At 39.5% G+C, this 9,719-nt stretch overlaps 1 protein-coding gene across 1 annotated transcript; it reads right to left on the reverse strand.

Moving 5' to 3' along the window:
• Positions 1–2,238: 2,238 nt before the first annotated feature.
• Positions 2,239–5,706, reverse strand: LOC121559844 (SLAM family member 8-like). Its single transcript, XM_045216770.1, has 5 exons — positions 5,634–5,706; positions 3,817–4,122; positions 3,294–3,563; positions 3,013–3,120; positions 2,239–2,790 (listed from the first exon to the last, which is right to left on the reverse strand). Exons 1-5 carry the CDS (start codon positions 5,704–5,706, stop codon positions 2,732–2,734), a joined length of 816 nt encoding a protein of 271 aa, XP_045072705.1. The 3' UTR covers positions 2,239–2,731.
• Positions 5,707–9,719: the final 4,013 nt, after the last annotated feature.

Raw genomic sequence — 9,719 nt, forward strand, 5'->3', positions numbered from 1 at the left:
TTACAAATCAACGTGCATAAAACTGCAACCCAACTGTCTATTGTTTTATTAGAAAAAAATGGGCTTTTATAATGTCCAGTTATGTACATAGGATGCTGTATATTGCATTTTAACATTTTAAATCAGAGTTCAATAATATTTGTCCAGCCTTTGCTGCTATGCTTGCAGATGTGCACAATATGCTGATACCCTGATCAAAAAGTATTTAATAACTCCAAATAACAAAAACGCAGCTAGGTGGTTTTAACATTTAAACTTAAAACATGTTTTTCATTTTATTGCACTACATGGATCACCTGTGCAGTTGAACGCAGCATTGCTGCATTGTGCACTCAAAATGTCTTGTAGTTGAGTAGCCGAGGCTACTGCTCAAATGTTGCTTTAACAGGCCTACATGTTTTTCCTTTTCATGGTGTTTTGTTGCTGGTTTAGTTTTTGGGTTATTCATTGTTAAGCTTTAAAAACCGAAGCCAGACCGCAACATTTTAGTAGCCTAGCTAGGACTGTGGCATGTCTCTGTACACTTTCCCTCTGCTGTGTGAGTTTAACGGGTCACATTAAATCAGCAGAATTTATGTTGAATTTACCGATGTGAGTGCATCAGGCTGTAATTTCATAATCCCCCCTCGCATGGTGAGGTATTGAAAGGTATTGAAAACAGGGGTGCCAATAATTATGAGAAGAAAAGAAAGTCATACAATGTAGCTCAGTCTTTGTATTATTTGTTTCATACAGTCTTTTTTGCTTATGAAGTGACGCCAATATTGCATATACCATACCTGGTCATGTTGACATTTTCAGTCCAATCTTTAATGTCACTAGGAGAGGTGTCAAAGGTTTGACTTCATGGTATATTTATAATTTGGTTTCTGTTGTAGCTATTTGGAGGTCAACTGCATGTAGATGTTCTTGAGTTACAGCACAAACAAGGTAGGTTTGTCAACTGTTCAAAGTAATAATTCAGGAAAGTGGTGATCACAGTGATAGATTGAATGTAAAAGAGAAATTAATATGTGAACTACAGAATATGTATGCTGAAAGAACATTGTCATTCTTCTCTCTGAAAAGGACGTAAATCCCTGCACACCTTTTCATGTGTACTCATCAGCCCAGCAACTAGGTTTTCACAGGTTTTTGCTAATGACTACAACCATTCTCTATTTGTCTCTCTCTGACCACAGTGGGAAAAGACAGCTTCACACAGCGCCTTCCTTCACAAACCCACACTGCTGAAGAGTAAGAGAGTAAACCATGACCACTCAACTATGACAAACAAGTGCCCTAATGTAAAGTTCCTCAGCCTTTTAATTTCATACACTGTGCACTGGAAATATTTGAACTTAACCAATTGCTTAATTAGCGTTATTATGCAAGTTGAGTGGACTTAAAAAGGACAAGAATTTGAGCCAATGTGTTAGTGTCTTCAATCAACAGACTCTGCTGGAAATCAGTTGTATTTAAACAAGCTTGTTGAGTTAAATTACAAATTCATGTTTGCTGAAAACAACTCAAAACCACGCCTATCATTATCATTAACATTATTCAAGCATGCTCTCTTGCAGGTTGATTTTTAGAATGGTTTGTTTCAATACATGTGTATTTGCATGTACTTTAGAAAAATGTATGTTATCTATGTTTGTGTAGCATAAGTTTAATCAACCAATCAAACTAATCCAATCTGTTAGTAGTTCGATTTATTTCACACATTACTGATATGGCTGTTCCAGTTTATATAATTTAGGCAGGCTCAGTAATCAATCTTCCCTACCCCAACAGTCATTCTGAATGCAGGTTGCGTGTGATTAAAAGTTCAAATTGTTGGATATCCTAACTCTGGCTGGATTCCAATAAGAATTACACATCGCTTTCCAAGCCAGCATAATGTGACTTGCAGGCTTGATGTGGCCTGTAAACCAGGAGTTTCAGACCAGTGTGTTAGGGTCTAACTAGGTCCTCAAAGGCTTTATGATATATGTAATGTGTTGTCATAATGAGTTTAATTTTAAAGATAACATATTCACTTAGACACTCACTTGGTGAAGGCTACAGTACTGAAAACCATTCAATACAACAACCATGTCTCTGTGGCTAACAAATACAGTCATGGGAGGTAACTACAATTCACTCTAAATACAAGGCACTCAAGCTATGCAAAAAGGTAGAATAATTTGTTTATTCTGTGAACAGCATTTTTTTTTTTTTTTTATTAACTGAATTCCATCTGGATATTGGGACAGACATGAATGCCATTTTGGACATGCGGACAAATCAAATAAGACCAACAACAATCCACTCTCCAGCATATACTCTGTGATTACAACCTCATTGATGCCTGGCAAGCACTTAATCCTAATGCAAAATAGTATACTTTCTACTCACAGGCATAAATCATTCTCACAAATCAATGTCATACTATTATCTACAACTCTTCTCTTTAATCAAGAAAATAGAAATTCGACATATGAGCTTGTTTGATCACCACTCCTACAACTGCATGTTACACATTTCAGAATCTCCTAATTGTAACTAGGCCCTCAAAGAAATACATAAGGCCTTATGATACACTGTAAAGGGAGAAGATTACAATCAAGAAAAAGTAAGCAAATAGTGTAGGTCGTGATGAAATTAACCAGTAACATCTTGGCCTAACTACAGAATATACACATGCAAGATGCAGAGGATGCAGAGTGTTCTATATCTATGAAAGGCCCAGCCTTTGACCACATCCTGTTCAGCTCACAGTACTTTCTGGTAGGGAGAGGTGGGGGGCTCTGGGCGTCCAAATACGATCTTGTCATACAGAGTGACATGTGACAGATAATCCAAAAAATACTGTTTCAGCATCAAGAAAGGTATAGACAATTATCAAAGTAGACTACATAGTCTTCCATTCAATCACAGACATTCAAATTCAATATTCAAATACAAATCAATAATATCATCTGAAGAATATTTCTAGAACCACCTGAAATGTAACTTTAAGTATAGTTAAGGGCCCTAAGCTGTACATACCTGTGTCACGGCGGCTCCTGCAGTAGCACACTGCCACAACTACAGTGAGGATCAGCACCACAGCGCCTCCTACTGATGCTCTGATGTAGTTGGTATACCATACCATCCCTGTCACATATTGTACAACACACATGATTAGACTGTACAATATGATAAAGATTAAATGGCTCTATATCATACACTTCCAATGTAATCACAAGCATTATATATTATATTTGACAACATAAGCGTATAATCACACTGAAAAGTGTTTGGAAGGGATTATTATGATATCTAGGTACCTAGGTCGGTTGTGTCATTACTACACTTTACTGTCGCTAAGGCAATTTTCCAACTGATTATGTTGGAGGCGTTGCACGTTACACTGATGTCTCCCTCTGCTGGTGAGAGAGAGAAGTGAATCTGCTGGACGTCCATGTACATCTCATTGTCTCTCTTCCAAGTGTAGGTGAGGTTGGAGTAACTGGATGCGTTGCACACCTGCCACACTGAACAGGAGTGTTTGGCCAATAGCTTGATGTCTGTCTGGATCATCACCTTGGATATAGGCTCTGAGAGAGAGAGAGAGAGAGAGAGAGAGAGAGAGAGAGAGAGAGAGAGAGAGAGAGAGAGAGAGAGAGAGAGAGAGAGAGAGAGAGAGAGAGAGAGAGAGAGAGAGAGAGAGAGAGAGCGAGAGAGAGAGAGAGAGAGTCGTAATCAGTCGTCAACAAGATGTTACCAGAGTGTAAGACAAAGGATGGAATATGTCATTAACACAATAGTCATAGAAAAGTAAACTATGCAAAGAAGGTGATAGCTGCCTACCGTGAACCTCCAGAGTGACAGCCTTACTGGGAATCTGCTTGTCTGTTTCAGCAATAACTACATATTCCCCTGAGTCTTGCAGAGTCAGTTTCCTAATTGTTAAACTGAAGTCATTGGCATTCATTTCTAGTCTCCCCTTGAAATGTGATCCATGGAAATATAAAACTTCTGAGTTGAATTCTGCAATATCCATTTCGCTATACCTCCACTTAATTAGGGTGACATTCTGCCCCTCTAAGCCTGCAGGCATCGTCACAGAGTCCCCTACTGTCTTGTGGAATGACAGGTATGAAGAAACACCCACACCTGAAACACAAAAATTGACACTGGCATTCTGACATCAATCAATGGTTACACTTACTGCTGTGTAATTATGCATGTAAGTATGGTGTAGCAAGTATTGTAATTACTCATTGTTACACTGTAATACTTGTTACAGTGTGCCTACATGAATAATTACACAATAATACACTGCAATGCAAAGTGTTACCCAATCAATTCATAGATGGATTGGATTTATATAGCATACACACCATGCAAAGACCAACAAGGAAGTTAGAGACAGCTTCTACCCCCAAGCCATAAGACTCCTGAACAGCTAATCATGGCTACCCGGACTATTTGCACTGCCCCCCCACCCCATCTTTTTACGCTGCTGCTACTCTGTTAATTATTTATGCATAGTCACTTTAACTCTACCCACATGTACATATTACTTCAACTACCTCAACTAGCCGGTGCCCCCGCACATTGACTCTGCACCGGTACCCCCCTGTATTTATAGCTTCCCTACTGTTATTTTATTTTTCTCAACACTTTTTTGTTGTTGTTTTATTTTACTTTTTTATTAAAAATAAATGCACTGTTGGTTAAGGGCTGTAAGTAAGCATTTCACTGTAATGTCTGCACCTGTTGTATTCGGCGCATGTGGCCAATAAAATTTGATTTGATTTGTTATCCAATCAATTCATAGATAATAATGGATTGGATTTATATAGCACTTTTCCAGGTTTCATTTATACTGTAAATGGCACTTTACATATTTGCACTTTATATCTTTACGTATCTGAGTGTGTGCGTTTTATTTCACTTCATTAAAGTCCACTCCTCCCCCACATTCAGCAGAACAGTATGAGATGACAGGAAAAGAGAAGTGGGGGTGGATCTGATAACCCCTCCTCAGCTCACAAGTACAAATCACACTGTGTTTACTGTTTAATTATTCACCAGAAATGCATCATATACTGCATGGGCGACATTATAAATACATGTCAGTCTGAAACAAGGTATGATAAACCTTTACACAAAGACAGCTCTGTCATGAATTAAGACAAAATAAAGTTACAGCTCAATGAAGTGTGGTATTTAGGGCATAACTGCAGTTATCCTAGTCCTACGGTGTATCTTATTATGTAATAGAAACAATAATTCGATACAGTCTCATATGGCCTTAAATTCTATGAATGACGTGCATCTAGCACAGGGTCGTAAGATCTTTTGTGTTCCAGAAGCACTGCAACAGCTGCTGACTCAACCACACCATTGGCACTCATTCAAAACTGCAGAATCAATACATCATGACATTTTGCTAAATATAGGTATTATGTAGGTGTTATCACACAGTAATGAAGCAAAATATTTGAAATATCCAATCAATCACTGATGACTAGGCATTCTACAGTCAACACACACCATGCAAAGACCAACAAGGAAGTTAGAGAAAGCTTACGGTTTTACTAACTTTATAATGCAAGAAAGCACATGCAATAGATACAAAGCATGAACAGGAGAAATATTATTATTTTTACAAATCCTACCAAAGTGGAGGTTGGAGAGTAGGAGAAGGAGTATTCCCTGTTTGGAGAAGCAGGAGAAGGGACCACCAGACATCTCTTTAAGGCGTTGTATGACTGTTTCCTCTAGCTGTATGTCCTTATCTATCACTGTCACTGGTAGCTAGCAGTTGACTAATCAAAACACACAGAGAAGAAAGAGTAGAGAAAAAGCAGATACTTCCTTTTGATGAGGGCTGCTGTTCTGTAAAATTATTCCTGTATGTTAGTTGAAAAGGAAGTCACATTCTATAGTTGTTCTCTGAAAATAACACTTCGCTCAGCTTGAGAGTTAGACAATGAGGTGTGGGTGTGTTTGGGGACTGGCACTGTGTTGATCAGTCTGGTGGTGGTGGTTTTGGAGCGTGTGTTTCCTAGCTGCTGGTGGTTGTGTGGTTAATGGTCATGATGTTTCACAGATACCGGTAGCGTTGCTACTTTAGGAGCAGACCACTCAAAGTTGCAGAGAAAGATAGAGGGAGAGAGAGGGTTCGGGGGAGGAGAGAGAGAGCGAGAGAGAGACAGAGAGAGAAAGAGAGAAAGTGATAGAGAGATAGAGAGAGAGACAGAGCGTGAGAAAGATAGGAAGAGAAAGAGAGTGGGGGTGTTAGAGAGAGCGAGAGAGAGAGAGAAAATATCATAACAGTGTGTGTGTGCATTTTCATCTATGCTTCATATGCCTGGAGAAGTGTTTGCATGACTTCTTTTGCATGCTCATAGGTTAGTGTGGCTGAGGGATATGAAACACCTGCCACCTTTATCGGAAGGTAGTGGGTCCCAGGTTACTGACACAGGCCCGTCTTCTACTTGGAATTCAACACAGTAATGGAAATATTCAATATAGTTTCCATGTAAATCCCACACCCTGGCTCATGAGTCTGACCTTTGCTTACTTGGAAGACCGCTTTGCCATCGTAGATGTGCATGTCAACATTTCAATATTAAGAGGAAGTGATACACAGTACCAGTACTGACCAGCTCCTCAGAACTCTTGCAGTGAGTATATGACATCATAAAACTGAGAAGAACTGTTCTTTCAGGCACACCCTTCCCCAACAAGTCATTCTGAAAATCTCAATGGGTCTTCAGCTGATGGGGTATGACATTTGAACTTTGCTCATGAGGCATTTATGTTATATTCTTCAAGATTCAACGGGTATATATAATTAAGTCCAACAATGGATGTAGCAATAGCAGATTGCCCCTTTAATTCACACATTGTGAAGCCTAACACTTTGAACACACCAACTGCATCATTCCGCATAATAGTATGCAGCATCATCTAGATATGTGTGCAACAAAAGTTCAACATTCATTTTCTGCTACCATTGCTGTCAACCCGTTTACACATACAGTTTGACACATACGTTCGATAAATCCAACGTATGCACCACACAGAACGCACTGCGACTGCCTCTGCAACGCAATGCTGCAAGGCAAACGCAGCGTTCCATTGGAAATGAATGTACTTCTGGTGTACCAAACCGCAATGATGCAGTCGGTGTGTTCAAAGCCTAAGATCTATACTAGGCTGAAAGGAAGTTTGACCAAAGAAGGTTATAGTGAAAAGTTGACGATGATGAGAATATCCATTTACTGTAAGAAAGCACTCATTCCATCTGGTGGATAAAAATAGTTCATTAAAAAAAGCTCAATACAAAGATATTGTAAAAGTACAGGCCATTAGAAGAAAAATATATACTTACACTATTTTGGAAATTCATATTCAAATATGTTATTCTATCATCTGAATGACAGACATAATAAATCAAAGATAATACATTTTAATACATTTACAACTGTTATGACGAGTTTCTCTGGTATCTCGTACTTCAGGATGTAAGACAATATTTAAACACTTAGATGGAGAGTTGATTCATAGTTATTTAACATGACAAGCGGTACGGGTGTAGCCTCTTGTCATCCGAATGACTTACATATAAAAATCTCTCAGTTTATATAATGCTTTCCAAGCTTCTTCCATCCAATAGTTGCCAACCATTATTGAGTGTCACTCATCTCCTACATTAGGATCCCCCTACATGGTATCGTGTGGCACCCTAGCCAGGCCATTCCGTCACATACTCCTTCTAAGATAAGCACCAGTGGCCCCCAATCTATCTTGGCACGCCGACCTTCTGTCACCCCCCAGTGACATCCAAAACACATGGCGTGTCCTTACCCTCTCTCCTACGTACAGCTCATGTGTTTAAAGACATGAACAAATACTGTATTAAAAGATGTTATATCAACAACCAAACAATACAATTCAATACCAGGTCGCAGTTGTAAATGAGAACCTGTTCTCAACTGGCTTACCTGGTTAAATAAAGGTGAAATAAAAAAATAAAAAAAATAAAAAAATACACAATACAAAACAGATACAATTGCTGTAGCTGCAGATAAGATCCATCATCATTACACCATATAATTAAACAAAGCTGTTACAGTAATACACAATTAAACCATGCGTAAATACAATATATCTGTTGGTAAATAAAATACGAAAAAAATCCTTAATGTAAAAGTTGTTATTGTGTGTGTTTGTGCGTGTGTGTGTGTGCTTGCGTGCGTTCGTTGAGCGTGCATAATCCATGTTCCCGGGTTCCTTCTGCTCCTCCTCTGATAGTGTGTCCCTCCATCTCTCCATCCTTCCATCCCTCCATCCCTCCATCCGTCCATCCCTGCCCCCCTCAAGGACCTGCAACATATCAACACACAAAGTTGTTTAGGACATGCAGTCAAACAAACTCTTAAGAATCAAACAAAGATACATACTTTAAATAGATACAGTATACTTTGATATCAGAGCATTAGTTCCATATTAGTATCATATTAGTATCAATAGCATATGGCTATTAGTCTTACCTGGGGCTGTGACTGGCTTCACTTGAGAATAGACCGAATCTGCCTCAGGTGGGGTTTCTGTTTCTGTAAGGGGTGAGGATAAACATCAGAATAATAGAACAGTTACATACATAATAATATACAGCTAGTCAATATGGGTTCAAAGAGGTGTGAGGTTATGATAGGGGGAATATGGAAGGAGGGATGTCTAGTCTGACCTTTCTTCTTCTTGGCTTTGGCCTTCTGTTTAAGGTCAACCTCAGCATAGGTCACATCAACAGGTCCAGTTGATGCTGAAAATTGAAATTTCCAGTCAACAAATGATGGAAATAGCTTATTCCTTATTCTGCATTTTCATCGAAACTCCAAAATCCCACATTTAGATTTCACTGATTGCCAACCTGTAGAATGGGTCTTACCTGTAGCCTTCCCTGTCTTGGCATTTCTGAGGAGGACTTTTTTTGTTTTATTTTTTTTACCCCTTTTTCTCCCCAATTGGTAGTTACAGTCTTGTCCCATCGCTGCAACTCCCGTACGGACTAGGGAGAGGCGAAGGATGAGAGCCACGCGTCCTCCGAAACATGACCATGCCAAGCCGCACAGCTTCCTGACACATGCTCGCTTAACCCAGAAGCCAGCTGCACCAATGTGTTGGAGGAAACACTGTACAACTGGCGACTGTGTCAGAGCGCGATGGGACAAGGACATCGCTGCCGGCCAAACCCTCCCTTAACCCGGACGACTCTGGGCCAATTGTGTGCCGCCTCATGGGTCTCCGGTTGCGGCCGACTGCGAAATAGCCCGGGATCGAACCCGGATCTGTAGTAACGCCTCAAGCACTGCGATGCAGTATCTTAGACCGCTGAGCCACTCGGGAGGCCCATGGAGGACTTTTTTTATGAGTAAAAAACACTGCTGCATTTTGTATAAATTCATGTGACAGTTGAGAATTACTTTTCTTTTTCTTGTCCAACTTTTTGAGTTGAATCTGGGCGTACATCACATCACTTGGTCCAGCAGTAGCAGCAGCAGCATCTGAAACATACAGGTAATACACTAATATCTCTACTTAGTCTTAGTATGCTAGTCATATTAAACATATGAAGAACAACTGCAACAACAACTCTATACTGTGTTCATGCTAAATTTAACATACAGTATACAGTACCATTGTCATAATTGTCTGAGGGAGTGATTGTATCATAGATGTTAGCGCCACCTGTT

This window comes from Coregonus clupeaformis, unplaced genomic scaffold (assembly GCF_020615455.1).
Source record: "Coregonus clupeaformis isolate EN_2021a unplaced genomic scaffold, ASM2061545v1 scaf0793, whole genome shotgun sequence".
Classification (NCBI taxonomy): Eukaryota; Metazoa; Chordata; class Actinopteri; order Salmoniformes; family Salmonidae; genus Coregonus; species Coregonus clupeaformis.

Bases quoted from the DNA above. Each gene is read 5' to 3' on its own strand.
- LOC121559844 (XM_045216770.1), bottom strand. From the start codon at position 5,706: ATGTCTGGTGGTCCCTTCTCCTGCTTCTCCAAACAGGGAATACTCCTT. The intron at 4,123-5,633 runs GTAGGATTTGTA...TTTGTGTTTCAG, and splicing joins ACTCTCCAACCTCCACTTTG to GTGTGGGTGTTTCTTCATAC. The intron at 2,791-3,012 runs GTATGTACAGCT...CTGTATGACAAG, and splicing joins CAGGAGCCGCCGTGACACAG to ATCGTATTTGGACGCCCAGA.